We start from the raw sequence: 27,962 nt of genomic DNA, 5'->3' as shown, positions 1-27,962 counted from the left end.
CCTATGCTGGGAACACTTTCATCACAACCACTCTGCTCCCTATCCTTTCCTCTACAGCCCAAACCATAAATGTAATAATTATTCAAAGACTGTCTGTTTAATGTCTGCCTCCCCCACCAGGCTGCAAACTCTGAGGGGAGGAATCATGGCTGTTGTATTCAGCCAAGTGGCCCCTATGCCCAGCACAGTGCCTGGCACACGGTGGATTCTTATAATGGGCTAATCCATACTACCAGGATCTGGGCATAACTCTCCTGTACAGAGAGCTGGTTCCAAGACTTGATTAAATATCAGAGGATAAAGTCTGTGAAGAATATAAATCTGTGAGCAATCTTGGTGGCATTAATCTAATTTCTATAAACTCAAAAGTGGAGGAGGGGTGAGAATAGATGAAACAAGACTGACCATATACTAATAACTGCTGAGGCTGGGTGATGGATATGTGGACACTCGTCACGCTATTTTCTCTGCTCTTATTTATACAAAATGATCCCAGTGTTCTCATGACTGATAAAAAAAAAAAAAAACAAAAAACACTGAGTTTTTCTAAAGAAAGGAAGTTTACCAAATAGTGACCTTTCATTAAGACAAAAGCTTCAAGAAGAGTACTTATGCTTCCTATTGACAGTTCAACTTAGGAATCTCCTTCCACACCACTTACACATTGGAACAGCACTGACACTAAGATAACAGCACAGAAAGGAAGCTTCAAGATAGAGATTTAAGTCCAAAAATCTCTTGTCTTTCTGTTTTAGTAGTCTTTCTGTGATACCACATTTATTTCTAGAAAACTTATCTACTGCCTTGTACCTAAGTCCTGCTTAAAAAGGCCAAGGAGGAAAGGAGAGGTAAAGTGAGAAAGAGGGAGAGAGAAATGATAAACAATAACTATTCTTCCAGGAAATCCTCTGGAAATATCTAATCATCAGAATTCAAGTGTAAGTGATTACCACTGGACAGTCATGAGTTTGAGTCTTGTGAGGTATAACCACCTCAACATTTATAAGGAAACTCCAGTTTAGAGAGAAGAGTGATCTACTATGGGCACACAACTAATAGTAGAGAAGCAAAGAAAGACCAGGCCCAGTGCCTTCTTGGACCAATAGATTCTCAGTCCAATACTCAGTCTCAGTCCAGCTGACAAAAACCAAGCAATGCAAACACAGACCAACTATCTCTATTGTATAAGCCTGCTAGAATCATTGTTTTACATCACCTAACAAGCAAAAGTATTTTCAAAATGCTACAACTTATCATAAAATTCACCTTTGGTTAATCACTGCTGCTGCTGCTGCTAAGTCTCTTCAGTGTGACTCCATAGACGGCAGTCCACCAGGCTCCCCCGTCCCTGGGATTCTCCAGGCAAGAACACTGGAGTGGGTTGCCACTTCCTTCTCCAATGCATGAAAGTGAAATCACTATTTTCTCTTAAAAATCAGTTTTAATTTAAAATGGTACATTACCAAATAATGCCTCTAAAACATAACTTAGCTCAAAGGATTAATAATACTTTATAAACAATGTAAATTTTCAATAATTAGCAGTCAAAACTTGCATTTATTTGAAGGTCTATGGAACTTATTTGATATCATCTTTTCTTTTTTGGTATACCCAGAAAGTCAAAGCTAAAAACTGTCATATATTATCTTAAAAATATTTTTTAGAGATTTCTTCAAATCTCTAGCTTAGAAGAAGAACCTTCTGACATTTAATAGAAAATAGCCTGCAAACATAGTGACAAGTTCCTCATAAATAATAAAAATGCTACTTTCTTTTCTTTTTTTGTGGTCATTACCTTTGTTTCAAGGAGAGCTTAGATACTCTTGTAACTAAAATGAAAACCGGTAAAAAACACTGAAAGGCACAGTATGTCTTAAATGAGATTTCTTGGTTTCAAAAGCTTTTCTTATTTCTCTTTCACAGAGACCTGAAAAATTAAAATTAGCATTTGAAAGTATTCAAAAATTGTTTAAATTGTTTAGTTGCTATGTTCTACAGGTGCAGTTCTGAATGAAATAAATTTACCATCTGCTTTGTCTCAGTTCTGCCAATTTACAATTACACTAAACAACAGGTGAAACATCTTTGCCCTAACAAATTTATAAGACTTTCTTTTGGATGGAAAAATTCTTAAATATAAAAAACGACTTCCATATTAAAATTGTTACAGGTACTTCCTCTTTTTTACACTAATATTAATCTATTTATGAAAAGCTGTTAACATTTCCTGGCTGTACTAGATAGGATTAAAATAAAGGAGTCAGTCAGTCAATATTTATTTTGTCCATTCTATGCCTAAAGGTATACTTGGTACTGGGGATACAGAAAATGCATGATATACTATAAGCAAGAGAAAGTTATATTCTACCAGAATACATAAACCATAACTATACCAGAGTGTGAAACATGAGAGCAAAAATGCAGATGAATGGACAAGGAGCCGTAACAGCATGAAAATATAAATGGTTCTGCCTCCACCTGGCTGTAAGTTTCATCAAAACAGGATCCATGTTTGTTCTATCACTGCTGGGTGATCACTAGCTCCTAGTATGGTGTCAGGTACCTGATAGATGTTCAAAAGATACTTCGTTGGCTAAAAAAACAATGAAAGAGGCAAGATTTCACGTAGAGGGTGATAACAGAGAGGAACATTAAAACATTAAGTAAAAAATTAAATAGACTAAAAGAAAGGAAAAGGTTATTCTAGGAAGAAGGAACAGAATGAACTACTACACCCACCTTTCACCAATTTACCTTAATGCAGGCAACACTCAACATTTTACCCAGCTTAAGATTTCCTAAATGTATATTTCACCTTTAAAAAGATGAGTTTCCACAGGACTCCACATGTAGGATTTGGAGTGTGTAAACTCAATCATTACCAGTAGCAATAAAACCAAACATAATAGCTACAAAAATAATTTATAGCTAAAAAAGGAATAAAGTATAATTTAACCACATACCATTTTAAGTTGGAATTTATGAAACTCAATTTGAAAAGTACTTTAATAAAAGTGAAGTGAATAAAAATAACTTTAAAACAGTCACACAACCAAGAAAGACTATATAAGCTAAGACAAAAACAGGAAAAAAGGAATTTTAGGCCAAAAAAATTGCAACGAAGGCAGTTATTAGACTAAATCTGATACGTTTATACCAAGTTCTGAAAGTGTGACATGATGAGTCATGCTCTGCATGCATGCGTGCTAAGTCACTTCAGTCGTGTCCAACTCTTTGCGACCCTGTGGACTGTAGCACGCCAGGCTCCTCTGTCCACGGGATTCTCCAGGCAAGAGAACTGGAATACTGGAGGGGTTGCCATGCCCTCCTCCAATGGATCTTCCTGACTCAGGGATCAAACCCACATCTCTAATGTCTTCTGCATTGGCAGGTGAGTCCTTTACCACCAGCGCCACCTGGGAAGTCATGCTTTAGATCAATGATAAATAAAAGCTATTGGTTTAATAACCTGTAGGCTCACAAATGTTTTGTAAAAGGGTTAGAGAGTAAATATTATAAGTTGTGGGCCACATGGTCTCTTCCAAAACTATTAACTCAGCAGCTGTACCATGAAAATAGCTATAAACAATACTTAAATGAACTGGGGTGGCAGGGGTCTAATAAAGCTTTATTTACAAAAACAGGTAGCTGGCTCATGACCACAGTTTGCCAGCCCCTGTTCCAGAGTTTCCAAAGTGACTTCTCAGTATTTTATCAAGACAGCTTTACTTCCTTTCAAACTCCTTCACATAAACTATATTAGCATTTCATAAAATCTTCTAAAGACACATAAGAAAACAAAGCAGATATTCTTTTGTTTTACAGATAAAGAAACTGAAGCTAAAGATCCGGATTGAGTGACTTGCCCAAAGGAGCTGCCAGAAGAACTGAGACTAAAAACCACACCTTTGTTGTTTTCACAACTCTTACCCATTACCTTCTGTACCCAATTATGCAATGCCCCAGCTGAAAGAGTTCAATCATTTTTAGAATCCTCTGCAGAATCCCTGGGCTCTCTATAGCTGACTCATCATCCTCATGATAGATTTCAAGAACATCTATTTAAAAGTCTATCTAAATTATTTACTTATATTCCGAAGCCAAATTACTCTCAGATCCCTTCTCTCTTTAGGATATTTCTGTCTTATTGTATTTAAATAATCTTATTCATAAGCCTCCTGAAATGCCACTTCATCTACAAACAGCCAGTCAGGACAAAGAAAAAGTACTCCTTCTTAAGGGGTTGTAAACTCTTTTGATCACTTAGTAAGAATATATGTACTCAGTAATACAAATGAGGTGAAAGGCCTGGTGCCTTCCTTTTGCAAAGCTTACAACCTAACTGATACATACGAGAGGCACAAATACAAAATTAAGGAGCAACTCAATGTAACTTGGATCAAATATAAGAAACTTGAAATAAACGAGAAAATTTATAGGACACGTCATAAAACATATACCTTTTGTACTACAGAAGTCAAAGACAATGCCCTGCAGTTTTCATAATGAAAGTTTAATAAATACTAAATAACTACAGACATCTCTTTGACATGGTAATTATGCAGTACAAAAGATAAAACTGTATCATATTTTTTCAATTATTTTGTTTTAAGGGAGTAAGAGGGGTTTCTCTTATCCTAGTTGTTGCCATGAAAGAGCAGCTTTCTTATTGTACCAAGTTGGTACAATAACTATCAAAGATGGGAAAAATATAGACAGTCCTTGCTCTGCACAGTAGTACAGAACTGGAAAAGTGATCATGCAAGATGAAACCATGCAAAGTGATCCTAATAATGAGAAAATGTACAACTGTCTATGACCTTTTAGAAAACCGTCAAAACATTAAAAACTCTGATGGTTATAAAGGCACAGGAAAATGAAAAAAGTAAAGAAAACTAATATTTATTTAGTACACTGTGTTATTTATAGTGCACCAATTAAAACATTAGGAACACGGAGAATTGAAGGACTTTATTTGTAAAACTCAAGCACAATTTAAACAGTGCTTGCTTTCTTGACATATAACTTACAAGCAAGCATCTTTCCTGAACCTTGGCAAACTGTCATACTCCTTTCTAAGTTTGGATCAACTTCAAACATGTTACTTGCACTTTCAAGGTCAGAAATATCCCTGTTCCTTTAATGAGATACTTTTGCCAGCATCAATCCCTCCGGGATAATTTCATCCTTTTCAACACAACCAGTTCACTCATGTGTGTGGAAGAGTTTGCCTTTACTAAGTTCCTATGGCTGCATTTCTGAAGTCCCTCAATCTGGTAGTGTCAAGAGTCTCACAGTTATATATTCTAAAATTCCACTGTATTTCATTCAAATTTCACTTTCAGCACTATCACTTTTTGTTTCTTTGCTACACTTTCATCTTTCTTGGCTAATTCCCCCTTTCAGTAATCCAGTTTTACAAATGTTACAGGAGTTTATCAATGGATACAAGGAAGCAACAATGCTTCCCGCTCTGTGAGTGAACAACGTAACAGCTGTATAAGGACCATTCACTGACAAGATGCTGAAAGGAGTGGCATGATTGGTCACTGATTATGACGTGTATCTGCCGTCACATCATCACTGAAGAACCTGCATTATTTAACTAAAGCATGTTAACTGAAATTCATGCAGATTTGACCCATGCAAAGTGAGAAGTGCCTGTACACAGAACTGTGTGAAGACACTGGAGGGCAATCAATTGTAGGCAAGGTTAAGGAACTATGATCTCTAAGAGACAGAGAACACAGCAGTAAGGTGCAGACTGCCCTCAGCTTTTCCTTGGAGTGTATTTTCTAAATCCCAGCCAGGAAAGGGAGAATCTGAGCACAAAGCAAGGCTTACTGTTCTGAGAAAGCGGAGACTAGAGTCTGTGCCCCTACACAAGTGGAGGCACAGTTTCAGAAAGATCATGACTATAAGTAAGGCCACTTTTTCCAGAAGCTAAAAACAGGAAGTTTATCCTGTCTTATGTCATGGGCAAAGCAATCTGTCTAATGCTAGGAAATTCAGGAAGAGAGGATGCTAGAATAGTACAAGCTAAGTAAGGGATGACCAAAGGTAGCTTCTTTGTGAAATTTTGTGCACAGAGGCTGGAATTTAAACTTGTACCACCAACCCTAAGATGTACCAACTACTCACAGGATACAGTTACTTCATACTTCATAAAGTGGTATTGTGAAACTAAACACTGCTATATTTACCATTTTGTAAACCCATCCAGAGTTGCTTGTGATCTTTTTTCTGCATTTCATTGATTACTTGACTTTTGTGCTTTAAAGCATCAGCTTCTTTCACACAAGACATAAAATGAGCTTCAATTACATCCTTAGATGGACAGTGTAGAAGGTCCTTTTCTGGAAAACTCTATCAAAAGAAAAAAATACACATATTAAACAGGTATGCACATTACAAAATTAGTGCCTCAAGAACTGTTATCTCCCACAATTTTTCAATATTTTAACCAAACCACCTCATACCTTCACAATAGAGATTTTGACATAACTCCAAATATTTTAAAAGTTAACTTAAAAATCTTTAGCTATCTGGCATAGTCTGACTTTCTCTAATCCCTGTGTGATATGGTATGAATTTATACAAATTGAAAAAAGATATGAAAGAGCAATTCTAAAAATATTCGGATGGCCAAAAAGTTGTTTCAGTTTCCCTGCCCTGAACGAACTTTTGGGCCAACCCAACAACTTTTTGACCAACTGTACCAAGTACTAGCAAGAATGAGGATGGAAAAGCAAAATGGTACAACCACTTTGGAAAACAGGCTGGTAGTTTCTTTAAAAAAGCAAACAAACATTTATCATCTGATATTCTGTAACTAGTATTTACTTAAGACCAATAAAAGCATGTGTCCACACAAAGAACTGTATATTAATGTTCATAGCAGCTTTATTTGCAGCAGTAAGAACACAGGAAACAACCCAAATGTCAACAGGTAAAAAAATATATAAACTGTGGTATAAACTTATCCAAGTGTGCACTTTTAACATGTATAATTTGCTTTACGTCAATTAGAGCTTAACAAAGCTGTTAAAATGTAAGGTCAAATAGCTAAATTTACATTCTTTACCTTCACTGAATCTTTTAGGCAGTTGAGGCAAGGATCACTGGACAAATAACATTTATGTAAATGAGATGACTAATGCACTTTTCACCAAAAAAAAAAAGATATTAACAATAACAGCTAACTCTAATATAGAACACTTAGTATGTGACACTGTACCAAGACTTTTAATACGGATTATATAATTTTCATAACAACTCTTGAGGTAAACATTACTGTTATTGCTATTTTACAGATTAACAATATATATAAATAAAGCTCTGGGAGTAAATACAATCGCACAGCTTGCAAGTGGTGGAGCTAGGATTAGTCTGACTCAACAGTCCCAGCTTTTAAACCACTATGCAATACCACTTCCTCCCTAAGACCTAAATATGTATTTAATGATTATATTCAAACATTATCTTACCAAAACAAGATATTGTTCTATAAGTCCTTTAATAAAAATTGAGTCAAATAATAATGGCAGAAAATAGCACTTAGTTACAGCCTACTCAAGCTATTGTATTAACAGAAAACACTCAATTACCCAAGTCACAGATAGCTTCTAAATGACAAGGAAATTTACCACAGATGCCTTCCTACCAAAAGAAAAGGCACTTGATTACCTATGGCTATCTCCTAAATCACATTTTTAAAATACAAATAATCAGTCACATCTCCCTCTATTCTCACAGAGTTCAGGCCCACAGCTTCTGCTGAGTAAAACATGAGCCACTATATAACTACCCATTAGAGCAGAAGGAAACAGCTGAGACCACCAAATTGTCTCTCTTAGGTACAAAAGGATTCCAGATTCACGGTGCTCTTGAACTAGAAGCCCATGAAGAATTAAGATGGATGCTTTCAGACACAGGCATACAAAGGCAAAGAAGAGGAGAAAATATAAAATTTCGTAACAACGAGAAGGCAAAAGAGTATGCGTGACAGACAAAACTAAAAGATGAGAGAGATATGGGCAACAGAGAGTGTCCATGCCTCAAGCAACTTTACAGTCAGCTATATTTGCTTTCTATTAGCTAGACTGAAGGGATTTACCCTGGCTTCTGGACCAGGACAAAGAATTGAGTGCATTTCATATCAATTCTATTACAGTCAAATGGACAAGCATTATGATAATTATTGCTATTTAAAAAAAAATTTTAGTTTTGTTATACTTGATCTATAAAATCAGATGGGCTTTATTCAGATATTATACAGTTCACTGTGCTGCTAATTATCCATTCTGGTTATGAATGTGTGGCAGAAAATATAAAAGTTCATACTCCAAAAAAAGACTGTTTTCATGTAGTCTGAATTATGACCTGAAAAGTTCAAGTGTTAGTCGCTCAGTTGTGTCCAACTCTCTGTGACCCCATGGGCTATAGTTCACCAGGCTCCTCTGTCCATGAAATTCTCCAAGCAAGAATATTGGAGTGGGTTGTCATTTCTTCTCCAGGGGAACTTCCCGACCCAGGGATTGAACCCAGGTCTCATGCATTACAGGCAGATTCTTTACCATTTGAGCCACCAGGGGAAGACCTAGTTGAGCTCAAAAACTGTTAGAATTTCTTAAAATTGTATGCAACCTGATTATGGAAAAAAAAGGAGTTAGATCTCTCAAACCACCAGTTTGAGAAATCAGGAGGAAAAAAAAAAATCCCACCATTTTTTATTGCTGCATCAGCATAGGCTGCTAATTCCTTCAATGGCTCTTACAACCAGAATGGTACTGAGGTTTTGCTTTTCCCAGACTTCCATTGCTTTGCAGGTTTCTAAACTTCTAATGCTGACACCTATAACCGATAGCTGACAATTCCAAATAATCAGTCTTTATAGTAAAAGAGTGGGGTCTGTCAAGAGAGTGCGTATTTGTACACCTACCCTTCCACAGAGAATGCCCTACTATCTCTATGTAGGAGAGAGGTGGACTCTAGTGAACTCAGGGGAAGCACGAGAGCAGAAACAGCCTGCTATGCTTAGGCAGCCATAGCAGCTGAATTAACAGTTGCCACGAATACAGCGTCAAAGGTCTCAGCCAAACCCCTCAGATCCTTCTTATGAAATGCTCTTCTTCCTATGATGAGCTTGCGCTGGGGTGGGAAATCTTCTTTTTGAAAGCTTCCCAATAAAATTACAAGCAGAATCTCTATTTGTTACATTACATTTCTAAATCTCTTCTTACATAATCTTGTCAGTCCAAACAAATTCTTGCAAATAAAGGCAGCAACTTCAACACCATGTTTTACTTGCTTTCATTAATCTTCCAAGTCAGAATCCTGATAAACTATACCTAATTTCACTTTTACCCTGAAAGGTTCCATTTACTTATGTAATATTACCTGTGTCCTTTAGATAAAATATTAATCCAGGCAGCCTGGAATATGTCCAGACATATTAGAAATAACCAAATAATACTAAATGAAACACTAAATTGAAACTACTTACAAAGTGAGTGGGGGGGAGGGAGAGTCCATTCAGTCTATTAATAATAGTATCATAAGCTGTATTATGACAATAGAGCAAAACAAAAAAGCATCTTCCATGTAATGCTGAGTCCTCCTCCTCCCTGTTTCCCACCAGCCATCAAGTTCTGTTCAATCTCCACCCTAAATAAATCTGAGAGTTTTGATGAAAATGGGTACTGAATTTTGTCAAAAGCTTTTTTTGCATATGTTCATCACATCATGATTTCTCTACTTTTTCTGCTCATGTGTTGAATTTACATCAATTCATTGACAATGAAAGTTGAGTCACTCTTGTATTTGTGGGAAATTATAACATGGTCACGGTGTATTATCCTTTTTCATGTTGCTGGATTTGATTTGCTTGTATTTTTCTGAGTGTCTGCATCTAAGCTCATCAGAAATGTTGGTCTGCAATTTTCTTTTAATATCTTTACTACGGCCTGTAAAACAAGTTAGGAATTATTCTCTCCCCTTCTATTTCTGGAAAAAGTCTAAAGACTGATACTGTTTAATTCCTTAAATATTTGCTAGAATTTACCACGCATGAAACTAGGCAAGGAATTTTACTTTGTGAGAACGTTTCTTTTAAATTACAAATTCAACCTTTATATATATATATATATATATACACACACATATATTTAGGGGCTATTCATATCTGCTACTTCTTTTTACTGAATTTATCCATTTATCAAATTTACTGGCATAAAGTTGTTCATAATATTCCTTACTATCCTACTAATACTTAACAGGATGTAGTATTTTTCATTCCTGATATCAGAAATTGTGTTTTTGTACTATACAAAGTTTTTCAATTCCCTCTAAGCACTGCTTTAGGTGACTCTCACCAACTTTAATACGTTGTGTTTCCACTATCATTCAGCTTGAAATACTTTAAAACCTCCCTTGTGATTTCTTCTTTGCTGTTGTTCAGTTGTTTTGTCAGACACTCTGCAACACTACGGATTGTTAGCACGCCAGGCTTTCCTGTCCTTCACTCTCTCTCAGAGTTTGCTCAAATTCATGTCCATTGAGCAAGTGATGCCATCTAACTATCTCATCCTCTGCTGCCCTTTTCTCCTTTGCCTTCGATCTTTCCCAGCATCAGGGTCTTTTGCAATGAGTCGGCTCTTCATACCAGGTGGCCAAAATATTGGAACTTCAGCTTCCACGTGAGTTCTTCCAATGAATATTCAGGAAAGATTTCCTTTAGGATTGACTGGTTTGATCTCCTTGCTTCCAAGAGACTCTCAAGAGTCTTCTCTAGCACCACAGTTCAAAATCATCCATTATTTGGTGCTCAGCCTTCTTTATGGTCCAGCACTCACATCCATACCTGACTACTGGAAAACCCATAGCTTTGACTATATGGACCTTTGTTGGCAAAGTAATGTCTCTGCTTTTGAATATGCTGTATAGCTTTGTCATAGCTTTCCTTCCAAGGAGCAAGTGTCCTTTAATTTCATGGTTGCAGTCACCATCATCAGTGATTTTGGAGCCCAAGAAAATAAAATCTGTCACTGCTTCTACTTTTTCCCCTTCTATTTGCCATGAAGTGATGGCACAGGATGTCGTGATCTTAAGTCAACTGTTCCATGTGAAGTTCTAACTGTTGCTTCTTAACTTGCATACAGGTTTCTCAGGAGACAGGTATGGTGGTCTGGTATTCCCATCTCTTTAAGAATTTTCCATTTTGTTGTGATCCACACAGTCAAAGGTTTTAGCATAGTCAATGAAGCAGATGTTTTTCTGGAATCCCCTTGCTTTCTCTATGATCCAATGAACGTTGGCAATTTGATCTCTGGTTCCTCTGCCTTTTCTAAACCCAGCTTGTACATGTGGAAGTTCTTGGTTCACATACTGTTGAAGTTTAATTTAAAGGATTTTGAGCATAATCTTACTAGCATGAGAAATAAGCACAACTGTATGGTAGCCTGAACATTCTTTGACATTGCTCTTCTTCGGGATTGAAATAAAACTGAATTTTTCCAGTCCCATGGCCACTGCTGAGTTTTCCAAATTTGCTGACATATTGAATGCAGCACTTCAATAGCGTCATCTTTTAGGATTTTAAATAGCTCAGCTGAAATTCCATTATTTCCACTAACTTTGTTGGTACTTAATGCTTCCTAAGGCTCACTTGACTTTACACTCCAGGATGTCTGGCTCTAGGTGAGTGACCACACCATCATGGTTATCTGGGTCATTAAGACCTTTTTTGTATAGTTCATATGAGTATTCTTGCTACTACTTCCTAATATCTTCTGCTTCTATTAGGTCCTGACTGTTTCTGTCCTTTATCATGCCCATCCTTGCATGAAATGTTCCCTTGATCTCTCCAACTTTCTTGAAGAGATCTCTAGTCTTTCCCATTCTATTGCTTTTCTCTACTTCTTTGCATTGTTCATTTAAGAAAGCCTTCTCATCTCTCTCTGCAATTCTCTGGAACTCTGCATTCAGTTCAGTATATCCTTCCCTTTCTCCCTTGCTTTTCACTTCTCTGCTTTCCTCAGCTATTTGTAAAGACTTCCTAGATGATCATTTTGCCTCTTGCATTTCTTTTTATTTGGGACCCACAAGTAAGTAAGTGAGGATTTTGCACTCATCCTTTAGACAAATGTGGTCACCTATTTTACTTACACATATTATTTACCCTTCCTTAAAATTGTATTGGCGGTGGTGATTTAGTCACCAAGTCCTGTCTGGCTCTTTGCGACCCCATGGACTGTAGCCCGCCAGGCTCCTCTGTCCATGGGATTTCCCAGGCAAGAATACTAGAGTGAGTTGCCATTTCCTTCCCTAGGGGGTCTTCCTGACCCAGGGACTGAACCCACGTCTCCTGCACTGCAGGCAGGTTCTTTACTGCTGAACCACCAGTGAAGCCCAAAATATACTATTATCACCTTAAACTGTCATTTCTGTTTTAAAGAAAAGGTCATCTTTTCTATTTATCATTTATTTACCATTTCCAATGCTCTTCATTCTTGCCCATAGCTTCTTTCAGTGCTTTAACATATCATTCCATTTTCCTTCGTTCTCCACTATTTGATGAAAAGTCAGCCATCGTTTACCTACTGTTCTCTTTTATGTGTCATTTTTTGGTGGCTGTTTTCAAGATTTTCTGTTTATAACTGGCTTTCAAAGATTATAATGTGCCTAGGTGTATTTTTCTATATAGTTATTTGCTTTAGATTTGCTGAGCTTCTCTGAAACATAGACTTGTGTTTTCTCCTCCAAATTTGGAAAATTACTAACCATTGTGTCTTTTTACAAAAAAAAAAACAACAAACTGAGATATAATTCATATACAACTCATTTTAAATTGACCATTTTGAAGACTAGAACCCAGTAGTTTTTAGTATGCAATTTACTATAACATTAATGTGGTATCTGAAACCACATCAATAAACATTCGACCTCTGTTACATTAAAATTACTGATGCTAATCATGTACTTTGAATGAATCTTTTACACATGCATAATTTTACAACATCATGCACTGGTTATTTGGAATATATTTGTTTACTAAGTTAAGGGTAAATGTTCTCCAAATGTTTTCACATTACCTTATATAAAATCTCTTAAAATCTGACATGATGGTAAACCAATCATAAAGATTCTAAGCCTTTCCTATCATTATTACAATCCATCAACTAATTCAATCAATAATTACAGACGGCCTAGAATCCAATGCCAGCTAGGTACCATAAAATGTGTGTGAGTGTCTTTTGTGTCTTTAACTCATATATCTCAGGCTCCTAGAACACTGCTTGGCTGGTCCACAGTAGACTGAGTATTTGTTGAATGAATAAATAAACAGGTAGATATGATGTATCTTAACCTAGATTTTAAAGTTTTTTAGTGTATGACACACACACACACACACACACACACACATACATAATCTAACTACCAGAATTACTTTGCAACATAATGGGAAAGACCTGCTAGGCAACATGGAACCTCTACACTTATGCTTAAAGTAGTTTTACATTCATACTATCCTGAACATGAATTATTATACATACAGGCAGACTTGGCTTTTCATAGTAACTGAAACTCATGTATACTGGAACCATGTCCTCCCTCTGTATGGTTTCATAGTAACTAACGTCTGTGGGAACATGGTGCTATCTAAAGCACTTTAGTCCAAATATTAGGGAAATGAATGTCAACGAACCACAAATTCAATTTTAGAAAAATGGGAAGGAAAGCAACTTAGAAAGATATGGAAAGCCTCTGGGCACTCACTTTTTTTTTTTTTTTTGGGGACTCACTTTGAGTAAATGTCCCAGCTAAGTCACTTCAGTCGTGTCCGACTCTGTGTGACCCCATAGATGGCAGCCCACCAGTCTCCCCCGTCCCTGGGATTCTCCAGGCAAGAACACTGGAGTGGGTTGCCATTTCCTTTTCCAATGCATGAAAGTGAAAAAATAAAGTGAAGTGGCTCAATCGTGTCCAACTCCTGGCGACCCCATGTACTGCAGCCCACCAGGCCCCTCCGTCCATGGGATTTGCCAGGCAAGTGTCCCTAATGCAAAGCAAATCAGACTTCTAAATGACTTTTCAAACTCTTAACATGTTTCGCTCCCACTATATCTCACATTTGAGAATCACTGCCTAGTGATCAACTAATGGAAGGGGTCCAGTCCTTCAGCAGTACTTGTGAACTGCTTATGCAGTAGGGCATGGAAAATCAGGGTGGTTAGACAGAGAGAGAGATGAGATTTTTATAAAATACTGAGACAAAATTAGGTTACAATAAAACTAGCCTGGAATCTTGAAAAACCACAGGAATTAATATTTCTCAAAACAGACTTATATCAAGTCTTTGGCTTTCTGTCTCCTAACACTTCTCTTCATTCCATCAAAACAGCCTTAGAGTTACTCATTGTTAGGTTGCCTCCTTCCCCATTCTCATGCCTACATGCACTCTGGATTTTGCTGTCCCTATTTGAGATTTTTTTAATGAAAATAATTCCAAAATATTTAATTTCAAACATGGAGTGTCTAGCTCCAATAAAGAACAGGCACTCATACATTAAATGTTTAAATGGTTGTGCCAAAAGTAAAAAAGAAATCGAAGGACATCTTACACATAAACACAAATGGTAGTTTAGCAAATAAAAGTATCATGGGAAAGCATAACAACTTAAAATTCTACTCTAAGGCTATTTACTAAGTAGTACCACAAATGAGACAAATGGAATATGCTATATAGACTATACCTTAAAATGTACTGTGATGTTCCAAGGAAGAGCTGAACTTGATGCAAGAAGATCAAATAGCAAACCAATTGGATAATGCCTAAAAATTAAAGAGTACATTATAAGAAAAAATTAATATTTAAAGTTAAACTACAAATGCAAAATAAATTTCAAGTACATTTTAACATCAAGTATTAGGGGACTTTAACCACAAATCACAGGAAGGTGATATTTTACAGTTACTTGCTTGGGCTAGTATGGCAAGTTTTCAGGCATCAGGGTTTTATTCCCCCATAGCCATTTCATTCCCCAGGGAATTTTCAATATACATAATGAAACTGTACTAAGAAACGTTTTATCAGGCATGAGCACTGTTATGTCACAGTATTGCAACACTTAATTATCATATCAGTATTCATTTTGGATGATGAGCTTTTTTTTAAAACAACTTAAATTTTACAATTTTAAGAACTGAGAAGAGTACCTAAAGGGGCATGAAATCACTTATTTTGTACTTATTACTATTAACATTACAGCATATAAATTTCTAATCTTCTCTTTATGCAAATAATTCTAAATATAGATTAGGCTTATCCTTTACAAACTATTGTAACCTGTTTTTTTTTTTTTTTATGTAACAATATGTCAATATTTTCTAAAGTCACTGAATATTCTTCTATAACCTAAATCTAAAGTTTAAAAAAAAAATAATAAATTAGCGACTTCTAAATAAGAGAACATTTCCTAATATAATCATTACTCACAGGGAAGCAAATTATTTAGTAACAAACAAGTTGACAATACAGATCTTGCAGACTTCAAAGAACAAACCTTATTTTTTACACCCTTTTGAAGAATCTAAAGTAACTTAATTATCAAAATTAAATAATCCCCCCAGAAAGGCCAATAGAGGACTGCTTGGTTTTATGCACAGCCTTGTTCTTTCCTCCATAATATATTAGTGAATTACTCCTAGGTTTAAGAGCAGAAAACTTTGAAAATACATCAGTTTATTTCAAAATGAGTGACCCAAATATATTACCTGACCAAAATTCAAATATTAATTAACAGTATTTATGTTTGCCTACTATACAAACAAAATTATAATCTACATAATATAATTGTGGAAAAATCATCAGTCATTAGAGATCATATTTTTATTTAAAATGCATTCAGGATGAATGCCTTGCTAGTAAAATAAAACAGTGAGTAGTTTTAGTCATGTATGTGTTATATCTCTTTATAAAACCCTCAAACTTTTAACTGAATGTCAGTAACTAACACAAATCTTTCAAAACTAGAAATGAATATTATTTTGGATCAACTAAATTACAGCATGCTTTCTTTAGTAAATTCTGAAATCAAGAAAAATCCAGCCTCAGTTAAAAACTGAAATAAAAACAGTAATTTAAAAAATACTGCACTATAAACAAGTTATAGATCCTATACACTTCTTGTCCTTCTCTCTGACCTCTTAAAATTGTACAAGCTCTATGTAACGCCATACATTTTCACAAAATAGACCTTTTTTAAGTCTTCACGTCCCTCTGAGGTATCTGCAATCAGATTAAAAATGACTGTGGGTACTTAAACTAAAAGAGCATACTGTCTTCCCAACTCTATGGGCCTTCCCAGTGGCTCAACTGTAAAGAATCCACCTGCAACACAGTAGACACAGGGGATGAAGGTTTGATCCCTAGGTCGGTAAGATCCCCTGGAGGAGAGCATGGCAACCCACTCTAGTATTCTTGCCAGGAAAATCCGATGGACAGAGGAGCCTGGCGGGCTACGGTCCATGAGGTCACAAAGAGTTGGAGGTGACTGAAGCGGGTGAGCATGCATGCATCCACATAGTTAACCTACTGGATAGATTCACCAATAAGCCCATAAAATGACTAGCAATTCAGTGTTGTACACATTTTCTACTGTTCAAAAATGGAACTATACACAAATTCTTAAGTTAAATCAAATATTATTTTAAAACAACCTATAATACCATTTAAAAATCAAGTATAATTTAAAAAAAAAGTATTTGAGGCGCGCTGGGATGACCCAGAGGGAGGGTATGGGGAGGGAGGAGGGAGGAGGGTTCAGGATGGGGAACACAGGTATACCTGTGGTGGATTCATTTCGATATTTGGCAAAACTAATACAATATTGTAAAGTTTAAAAATAAAATAAAATTAAAAAAAAAAGTATTTGAGTCAGAATACAAGTTATATGTAGTAAGATTCAATGATCAATTATTTTTTACCCTCAATGTTAAAAAAAAAAAAACCTGTAAGTGCACAGAATCTCAAACAGGGTAGATAAGAGCTGCTGAATGCATAAATCAAGATCCATAGAATAGTTAACCCTTGTTATACCAATAAAAATCTAATGGGCCCAATATTAGATTGTGAACTTCTTTTCTGTGCAGTTATAACTATTTTAAGATTAATATTTTATAACTTTCTTTCTTAAAAGTCTTCCAAAACTCACAATGAAAACTCACTTAAAAAAAAGGAATAAGATTAGCAATTGCCATATGAATTCACTGGACCTTTTTATAAATCTAAGGTATACTGTGATATCTTGGTGATCTTATTTTTTTCCTCCATCTTGAAAAATTTTGCTACTTCATTCCAGGAATTATTTCATCATTATCAATTATTCCTAACTGGAAAAAAAAGATTGATAAGATTAGTAAGAATGGAAGAATAATGTTATACCTAGAAGAAAGATATAATAATTATCCTTCTTCCATTTTCTTACTTTGTCACCTAAAACATTATATCGTATTTCAACAAAGTATAAAATAAGGATGCAGACCTCATCTTTGGAGTCTGCTTTCAGCTCTCATTAACACAGGTGAAAATTCAAAATGTCTTATTTTCCACCTATATTGACAGAGAAAGACTACACAATTAGATAAATCAGAAGAATTTTGCAAAGAGACACAAACCAGTACTTTAGATTTTAATGACATTGGTAAAATGATCATTTAACTAAAATCTCAGACTATGAGTCTTTAGATGATATCCTTTCAATGAATTTTATAAAACTTAAGAACTAATCAATGAACAGTGTATTTCTAAGGACATATGGCATTCTTATCCACATAATCAAAGAAAGTATTTCTTTATATAGTATATTATGAGTAGAACCAAACTATTTCATTTTTGAAAAAGCAAGAGTGTCAGTATTCTTATCTTTAATGCTATATGTACTCTGCAATTTTCTTGACAGTTCAGTTCAGTTCAGTTCAGTCGCTCAGTCCAACTCTTTGTGACCCCATGAACTGCAGCACGCCAGGCCTCCCTGTCCATCACCAACTCCCGGAGTCCACCCAAACCCATGTCCATTGAGTCGGTGATGCCATCCAACCATCTCATCCTCTTGTCATCCCCTTCTCCTCCTGCCCTGACAGAAAGTGGGCAAATGTTAAAAGCAGATTTGTAAACAAAGATGACTGGAAGGAATTAGATGATGTAGAAATTAAAAAGAACTGGACTGAATGTTTACTCATATAAAAAAGAAATTATTTTACAATATAATCATGATATAAGGCTTCAATAATTTTGCAAAGCACTGCTGTTAAGCACACAAAGAGCCAGAAGTAATGATAAGCTAGAACCTCATAGAGGTCTATTTGAATGTTTGATAACTAATGAGCAGTTATTTGCATTGAGGACACTGCCCATTTTTTATATATATACATTCAAAACCAGCGAAAACATGGAGCAAAAATTTGAATTTCTGTATTTAAATGCTTAGTAAAATTTCTAATAAAATTATACACCATTCCTTTATTCTTCTCTAGATTATTTATAAAGTGACTTAAATATACATATATACACACACATATAAAGTTTACTGGTCTCAGTAAATGATGATTTTTCCTGATATACTAAGGATTAGGATGGAAATTTAAGTATGATAATTTCTAAAATATATTAAAATTTAAAACATGTAAAATATTACCAAAAAGCATTCTAAATAAAACAATATCTAATAGTTAACCTGTAACAAACATTAAAAATAAAACTAAGCCAGAAAAATATAGGAGTAAAATAACTATTTACTTATATATACTGTTAAAAGTATAAAGATCATATGTGGATCATCAATGCAGTTGTTTATGTCAGAATGATTCTGATGCAAGTATACTAACTCCAAACAAATATACCACCTGAATTAACTGGTCCCAAGATTCCTTATTTCTGGTGAATCTATTAATATGCAAGAAAATCTAAAAAACAGAACTGGATAACAGTTAAAGTACTGACTTATTCTTACACTATAATCTGATTTATGTCAAAAATTTCAAAAGTAGTAATTTGCACAATTCTTCTAAATGGATACTCTATATAGTTTTGTTGCTGCTGCTAAGTCGCTTCAGTCGTGTCCGACTGTGCGACCCCATAGACGGCAGCCCACCAGGCTCCCCCATCCCTGGGATTCTCCAGGCAAGAACACTGGAGTGGGTTGCCATTTCCTTCTCCAACGCATGAAAGTGAAAAGTGAAAGTGAAGTTGCTCAGTCGTGTCCGACTCCTAGCGACCTCATGGACTGCAGCCCACCAGGCTCCTCCGTCCATGGGATTTTCCAGGCTCCTAACCTATAATACAGAAACCACATAAGCCATAACTATGAGTAAATTGTAATGTAGCCTTTTGGCTGTTACATTGCTACTCCTGCCAGTTTAACCTAAATTTAATAGAAAAGGAAGTAGTGAGGACTTGAACCTGAATATACCCAGAAGACACAACCAGGAGAGGTTCAATCTACTGTGCAGTAAAAACTGACTGCACCAGAATAGTGTTACACCTACTTTCACATTTTATTCTTTTTTTCCTTCCTTAAATTGCTCTAGCCTTTTCTAAATTCAATCCTCAAAATGAATTAACAATTTTTCTGCATAAGTTGTTGCTTCTTTACCCTTTTATTACTGGTAAAACACATGGACATATTGTACATGGTATAGCAGTAACAGGTACGCTCTGAGGTCAGCCAAGGGTGCTCATTCTAGTCTAAACATCTGAATTAGATACCAAACCAGTATTTTAAGACTAGCTTTGAAAAGGAATGTTCCCTACATTCTAGAGAACTATTGTCCCACTCCATTTCATTTAAATAAATGCATTCTATTCATAAAGTTTGCTACATTAGTGATTCACTGAAAACAGGATTATATTTTAATAAATAAAAAAAGGTTTAACTCAAATGCAAACCAAAGTAATTTAATGAATACAATCTATTTTGCCTTTCTCTGTGGTACAAACACAATTACAGGCTAGCACTGTGTGTCTCAGCTTTCTAAGTCTATTCTTTTGCATGAAAAAGTACAGAAATAACCAACTAAAGGGATATTACAAGTGTAAAATGCTAGTAAGTAAGCCACATTTCAAAAATCTAGTTTACAGAATAATTTATAAAATTCTAAAAATTCACCTTAGAAAAATGACTAGATTTAAGAGAAGAGCCTTTTTACAAAAGTTATTTTGTTAAAATTCACTTTTTAGGTACAGTATTAAATTCTGAGTCAATGGATATAGTATGTCTACAACCTCAGATCTACATCAGTATTTGTTGCTTTTCTTTAAATTCAAAAGGTAGTTTCAACAACTTATTTCCAACAGTCAGTCTTGAAAATAAGTCAATTTATACAAAACATTAATATCCCAGTAGAGACATGTTTTACAGTTGACAGAGAACTTTTTCTAAATTTTGTACCTAGAGGCCTAAGATCTAACTTGCATTAGGATATACTAACAAAGTATTCTTTAAAGAACCAAGATCTTTTCTCTTAAAATAAGCCTAATATAAAAGTAACAAATTTGACACGAGTTACGGTAACAAGAAGTGAAGTGAAAGTCGCTCAGTTGTGTCTGACTCTTCTAAAAAACTCTCTCTTACAGTGTAATGTTAGAGCACCCTCTGCTGACTGATAAACTCAAATACTCTTAAGAAAGAGATCCTTAAGATCAGCTTTTTTCATTTCCCATATAATTTTTAAACATTAAAGACATAAAGAATATAGAGGATAAAGCACTAAACAGATAAAGCCTCCTCGGCACCTCTTTACAAATGGACAATATATTAAGTATTCAGTATATGCACACCACTGTTCTTAAATATTTTTCTATTCTAATATGGACAATTTAAAATGTAATTAGAACATACAGAATCAGAGAAAACAACAACAACTAACAGAATTATCACCACATATAGCAAAAAGATCCCTGAACTGAGAGCCTCAATATATGGTCCTACTTGCTCATTTGAGTAAGTTATTTTATTTATTTGAGTCTCAGTTTTATCAATAAAAAACTTACTTAGATTCATTTATTCATTCAACAAACATTTACTTAGCACCTCTTCTGAGCCACTGCTTAAGCTACAAAGCACCTGCTCAAGCACCTCACACAGATGATTAAATATCTGCAAAATAATTAATATAAATAGGAGACAGGGTTATTATAGAGAGAAAGAATATCAATTTATACGTTGTTCCTTCTTTTAGGAATTGTCTAAACTGGTATTTGGTTTTCTTTCTCACTTGAATTTACTTAAAACTCCAAAGAATTAAGCATAAGGCAGATATCATCATCCTCCTCAAATAAATGTTCCTCTACTCTTTTTTTGATAATTTTTAATAATTTTATTTATTTATTTTTGGCTGTCCTGGGTCCTCATTGCTGCGTGGGCTTTTCTCTAGTTGTGACAAGAGAGGGCTACTCTTCATTGCAGTACTCGGGATTTTCATTGCGGTGGCTTCTCTCATTGCAGAGCATAGGGTCTAGGATGTGCAGGCTCACATGTGCAGGCTGGGAGCAGTTGAGGCTCCCAGGTGCTAGATCACAGGATCAATAGTTGTGGAGCACAGGCTTAGCTGCTCTGCACCATGTGGTATCTTCCCAGATCAGGGATTGAACCTGTGTCTCCTGCACCGGCAGGCCGACTCTCCACCACTGAGCCACCAGGGAAGTCCTCCTCTACTCTTTAGTCATCATTATGGTCTCAAAAGTCCAAGTCTTAAAAAGCTTCAGTGGTAGCAGCTTCTCTACAATGATTATCCTATCCTATGAAGCCCACTGCTTAAATGCTAGGTAGATATTGACAGCCTATTTCCAGGAAAATAACTCTTATCACATAGGAGAAAACTGCTATGGTTCGGAGCAAAAAGAGGAAAGGTCAGAACTTAGTCCAGAGGCTTTGGATTACATTCATGGCTCAGTAAATTATTCATTCCTCAAATATACAGAGTACCTAACAATACTAAACGAAACGTTGTATCAAAAGCAGTTAAAGGGCTTCCCTGGTGGTTCAGTGGTAAAGAATCCAGCTGCCAATGCAGGAGACACGGGTGTGATCCCTGATCTGGGAAGATCCTACATGCTGCGGGGCAACTAAGCCCATAGGGCACAACTATTGAGCCTGTGCTCTTGAACCCAGAAGCTGCAACTACTGAGCCCACGTGTTGCAATTACTGAAGCCCACGTGCCCTACAGACAGTGCTCAGCAACAAAAACAGGCCACAGCAGTAAGAAGACTGTACACAGCAATGAGAGAGTAGCCCCAGCTCTTACAATGACAGAAAAGCCCACATAGCAATGAAGATGCAGCACAGCCAAAATAAATAAATAAAACTCTAAAAAAAAATTTTTAAATAGCCATTAAATGAGTGCACAAGACATAGCTATAAAACTGATATCATACATAAAAAGTTAACACCCCCAAAACTAAAATGAAGACAATGTGAACACAACTGCATTCACATAAGCTCTCTAAAAGGAAAAATAACTTTGCTCTTTAATAAAAGATTTTCAGAAAGGATAAATAATGACAAAGTAGGAACACATATCTTGAAGACAACGTAACAGGGAGAAATGGGACCAAATGTCATTTACTGATATCATATATAGAATACAAACCTACAGAAGACAAATCATATCAAATACAAAAATAACCACCACACAAGATGAATTAAAATAGCAGCTGAAAGATGAAGACATAATAACCATTTACTATAAAAGCTGAGTTGAAGTTTCTCATCTCTTCCAAAGTTTCTCAATTGGAGGTGGTTTTGCATCCCATGCCCTGCAACATTTTTATTATCACAACTGGCAATAGAGGGTAGGGGCCAGGGCTGCTGCTAAAAATACTGCAACATACACAGTAGCCCTTCCACAACAAACAATTACCTGGCTTCAAACGTCAATACAGCCCTTGTTGAGAAACCATGCTTTACAATGATAAAACTAAAAAGCCCATGGTCAGTCACATCAGTTCTTCTTATGGTAATCGGTAACTGTAGCCCGCCAGGCTCCTCTGGCCATGGGATTTCCCAGGCAAGAATCCTGGAGTGGGTTGCCATTTCCTTTTCCAAATCGACAACTAATGCACATTAAGCAATACAATTTCAATATCCAACTATAATATAGATAGAACTGTCAAGAACATAGATATATCCTATTGCTACTCACCCACAATCTTTCCCCCTCCTTCCTTTCCCTCTACTCTCCTGATCCTTGCTGCTCTTATACTTCTTTTAAGCCACCTTCCCATTCCAAAACCTCCAATTCTTCTGAGAAATAAAAAGAAAACAGAAAACATTGACTTATCTATGCTGCCCGAGGTCTAGAATTATTCAAGAGTCATGAGTCTGATAATGTGATTATGAAGATCCATATTCTGTTTTGATTAAAAAATGAACATTATACCAAAAAAAAAAAAGGTTAGTGATGTGACCCATGACTGAATACAAGATATTACCTTGTATGTTTCTGAATCATTAAGAGAAATCTAACTACTCTTGGAAATTAATCAGCACAAGGTGAGTTCCAAAAGTTCACTCCTTATTTCTAAATGATCCTTGGATTCAAGACAGTTGTACTTATTACATACCTACTAGCTTTCTTTTATTTGCTTTAAGCCTCTTTTAAAACTCTTCATTTTTTACTATTCCCAGATTCAGAGAGCAAGTCCATTATTAAACTATTATACTCTTCATATTTCACTTAAAGCTTGACTCAGTCTTGTACCTTTTTCATTTAACTACACCTATATGGAACCATTTCAACACCTATATCTCAGCGTATCTTGGGTCATTTTATTCTTCTTCCTGTAACTTCTTCAATTTCCTTAAATATTTTTGGAAACACAATGACCAAAGCTCCCGGTAACAGAGGAAGCACAAAATTACATCATCTGTAGATAGATAAGCCCAGATTTGGGATTTATTTTCAGTATGTTTCTGAAAAAGGATTATTTTAAATGTTTCTGAAAAAAATAGTACTCTGATATATCATCAAAATTATTTTTCACATAAAAAGGAAATCAATATACTTTAACTACTAGACCAAAGCTAAGCAACATAGCACAGTGGTCAACTGTATGTATGTTTGAAAGATGTCCCTCCAGGTAATCATGTGTATATAAAGATCTGTTTATAAAGATTTTAGAGACAGAAACAAAACTGAATAGTATCACAGAGTGACTTATTCATATTTTAAATATATGTTAAAAAAATAACCAAATATACTATTACCATGTCATATAAAAAATCTATTGATGAAAATATATAAATCTGTCCTATGCATCCAAATAGAAGGCAGAAATATTTCCAATAAAATATTTTAGCACTGATTTAAAATCCACTGTATTATAGAGCTAGACTAGTGATTTCTTGCACAGAACTTTTAAAAAACTGCTTCAAGGCACTATATCTTCTTAAAGCTATCATATACTCAATGCTTAATAATGCAGAAAAATTCACTCACCATTTCAGTGGTGTGCCTTCATATTCAAACCATATCTCACTAATGTCCTCTTGTCTCATAACCTTCTGAAAGTGCTTTTTCACTTTGTCAGTTACCAACGTCAAATAACTTACTCTTGGCAAAAGCAACTGAAATGAAAATTTATAAAACCATATTTATTTACTATTTTTTTCAAAAAGAAATACACTAAATAGGATTTTAAACTACATTTTGAATATTCAAACAGGCGTGTTTTTTGCATTATTTTGAATATTATAACAAAGCAAACTGTTTTTTATAGAAAATCAAAGGCTAAAGGTTAAGATGACTTAAAATTTCTTATGAGGTCATTACTTGATGTATAGCTTATAGGGTAAATGCCTAGAATAAACAAGTCTATGTGTAATCCTTCTGTAAAAGTTTTTTTCCAAATAAAAATACAATGCAATCAGAAGCCATACTATTTAGCATATTTATTAGTTCTATCAAATTTAACTTGAAAATTAATATGATTCACCTGAGTTAATTCAACTCTGGGAAGATAATCACCTCAGTGTAATGTACACTTTGACTTATCAATCAAGAGTTCTCAGTTGATCCATCATATTTTGATAATCTACTGTGTACTGACTCAGTTGTGAGAAGAACACCAAGGCAAGGACATAATCTATCCTCATCTACAAGGCTAAAATAAAGTGGAGGTTAAAAAAAAAACTCTTAAAAAGTACTTACAAAACTACTTCAGCAGCAACAGAAAGGCCTTTAAAGGTCAGCTAGAAGATTTCATTTGATAAACAATGAAGCCCACTATGATACCACAAATAAAATAATACGATGAGAAATAGTGAAATAAGTGAAAGTGTCAGCTGCTTAGTCATGTCTGACTCTGCAACCCCATGGACTGTAGCCCACCAGGCTTCTCTGTCCATGGAATTCTTCAGGCAAGAATACTGGAGTGGGTAGCCATTCCCTTCTCCAGGGGATTTTCCTGACCCAGGGATCAAATCCACGTTGCCCACATGCAGGCAGATTCTTAACCATCTGAGCCAGCAGGGAAACCCCAAAGAGAAATAGTACTTGAGGGTTATTCTAACCATTGTATATAAAAGACTGCAATAAGATTCTAGACAGGAAATCTATTAAGGAAATATTACATGAGATGAGAAAGAAGGAATGGAAAAGTAGGGGAGGCCTGGAAATTAGAACAAATTTTGGTGATAACTAATGAAGAAATCTAAAGGAGGTAAGACACGTTAGATGACTAACTTTTGAGTTACACATTCACATCTTTAAATGCAATAAAGCACAAGCTTAGAATATAATACTGATGAACTGGGGTCCTGCTAGTGTCAGTCAACACTAATCTACCTTATGGAGGCTGGACCTACTTGGGCTTTGCAGAGAGAAAAGTCTGGAAAGGAACACTGAGGATGGTATAGTAAGAACTGGAAGTATGAAGGCCATCAGTATTATTCCCCCCAGGAAAGGAGCCCAGAAAGAAAACATAAGAGAGCAATGATTTATTTAAAAAACCTACAAGTAGATAAAAGGAGGAACTTGGCAAAAATTCATGTATTCTCCTCCTTTGCAGGAGAAGCTCTAGCCATTTCTTGCTCTCCTAAGGTTCTGTTCTCTTTTGGTGGTAAAATGGTTTGTTACTCTCTTTCAGCTGCTTCTGTGAATGGAACTCTGTATCACTTTTCATGTTGCTTATTCAAAGTTATGTTTTTTTGATCAGTGAATCAAATAGAATTATGTACTGGGCTGGGGACTATATACAAAGAGAAATATTCTAGTTCAAGGATTGATACGTAATCAATGAAGATAGAGGTGACAGGCTCCAGTTAGGTAAGAGAACATTACAGTGGTCCTAGGGGCTACAAGGTAAAGGATGTGAGTGGTAGCTGGAATGTTCCAGTATGGAAAAAAGGTGCTCATATTAGGAATAAGCTGTAGGATAGGAGTGTGAATTGAACAGAACATAAGTTCCTATTTTTAAAAGATTTTAAAATTTTTTGGTCATGCCACGCAGCAAGTGCAATCTTAGCTACCTGACCAGGGAGGGATCAAGCCCACGCCCTGGTTTGGAAGCATGGAGTCTTAACCCCTGGACTTAAGCTCTTCTTTTATTATATAATGAAACAACTAAAATGTGATTAGAGAAGAAAAGAAAAAGGAAACTAAAAGTTACTAAGTATAAGGAAAAGCACTAGTTGTTTTACAGGAAGTATTATTATCACTTCTATTTTACATACAGCTTTAATATTAGTAACTTGTCAAAACCATATTCTATTTAAGAAATCACAAAGAAAAATTCATTAGTGTCACAAATGACAGAATCAAGTACAGATGTAACATGGACAGTCTCTAAGAAATTAAAATATCATGGTAAATTAGCCATTTTTAAAAAATAAATAAATATAATCTATTCGTCCAACAGTTCTGTATTATTAAGTCCAGGACTTTAACCAGTTTGTTGGGCATTACATAGTTATCTACTCTGTAGAGAATGATATTCACCTACGGAGATCCTAAGAAGGAAGATAAATCAGGAAAAAATGAGTGTGGGTATCAGCTCTTGATTTTAGAAAGACCTATACTACATGTACAAGGTTCAACTGCTGCTGCTAAGTCACTTCAGTCGTGTCTGACTCTGTGTGATCCTGTAGATGGCAGCCCACCAGGCTCCGGCGTCCCTGGGATTCTCCAGGCAAGAACATTGGAGTGGGTTGCCATTTCCTTCTCCAATGCATGAAAGTGAAAAGTGAAAGTGAAGTTGCTCAGTCGTGTCCGACTCTTAGCGACCCATGGACTGCAGCCTACCAGGCTCCTCCGTCCATGGGATTTTCCAGGCAAGAGTACTGGAGTGGGGTGCCATTGCCTTCTCCACAAGGTTCAACTAGAGTTGCTGAAAAATTCACAAATGATTTTCATGATACAAAAATTTCTTTCCAATAAGGAATTAGTAACATTAGAATTTAAGCTCCATTAAGACAAGGGTTTTCATCTGTTTTGTTCACGGCTAACATTCCCAATGGCCAAAATAGTGCCTGTTTTATAAGAGGCATATAATAAATATTTGATAAAGAATCAGAGATGACAAAGGTTAAAAGAGTGACAAAAGGTCAAAAGTGATAAATTTTAGAAGAATGCTCATTCATAAGACAGAATCCACACTCACACTAAAATGTAGCTGGAATCTTCTGTTCTACATTGGCCCGTGGGAGTAATCTGTAACTAATATAAATATAGTAGCACTAAGAAAAAACTAGAATAGGTACAGATACAGTTTATCCAGTAAATATTCAAATAGGTAAAAGGGAAAGAAAATAACAACAAAAGCATAACCCTGCCTTCTACATTAGGACTGTATCACACAAGAATTTTCTTTGATATATCTCATTGGTTTACTTCAAGCTCATTTTTTAAAACTGTGTTAAAATATACCTAGTATAAAATTTACCATGTTAACCATTTTAAGCAAACA

At 35.5% G+C, this 27,962-nt stretch overlaps 1 protein-coding gene across 5 annotated transcripts in view; it reads right to left on the bottom strand.

The window, feature by feature from the left end:
• The window catches only part of ATG5 (autophagy related 5), a 133,444-nt gene that overhangs the window by 88,734 nt on the left and 16,748 nt on the right, over positions 1–27,962 (bottom strand). For 4 of the 5 annotated variants that reach the window (XM_010856667.1, XM_010856670.1, XM_010856668.1 and 1 more), the window contains exons 3-5: positions 24,497–24,624; positions 14,754–14,832; positions 6,204–6,366 (exon numbers count right to left, since the gene is read on the bottom strand). In XM_010856667.1, coding sequence (XP_010854969.1) covers positions 6,204–6,366; positions 14,754–14,832; positions 24,497–24,624 — 370 coding nt within the window. The remainder of the gene's footprint in view (positions 1–6,203; positions 6,367–14,753; positions 14,833–24,496; positions 24,625–27,962) is intronic. The other variant, XM_010856669.1, reaches the window with a different exon arrangement.

The sequence above is a fragment of the Bison bison genome, unplaced genomic scaffold (genome assembly GCF_000754665.1).
Source record: "Bison bison bison isolate TAMUID 2011002044 unplaced genomic scaffold, Bison_UMD1.0 scf7180017864373, whole genome shotgun sequence".
NCBI lineage: Eukaryota > Metazoa > Chordata > Mammalia > Artiodactyla > Bovidae > Bison > Bison bison.
This window is presented reverse-complemented; position numbering and strand designations above follow the sequence as displayed.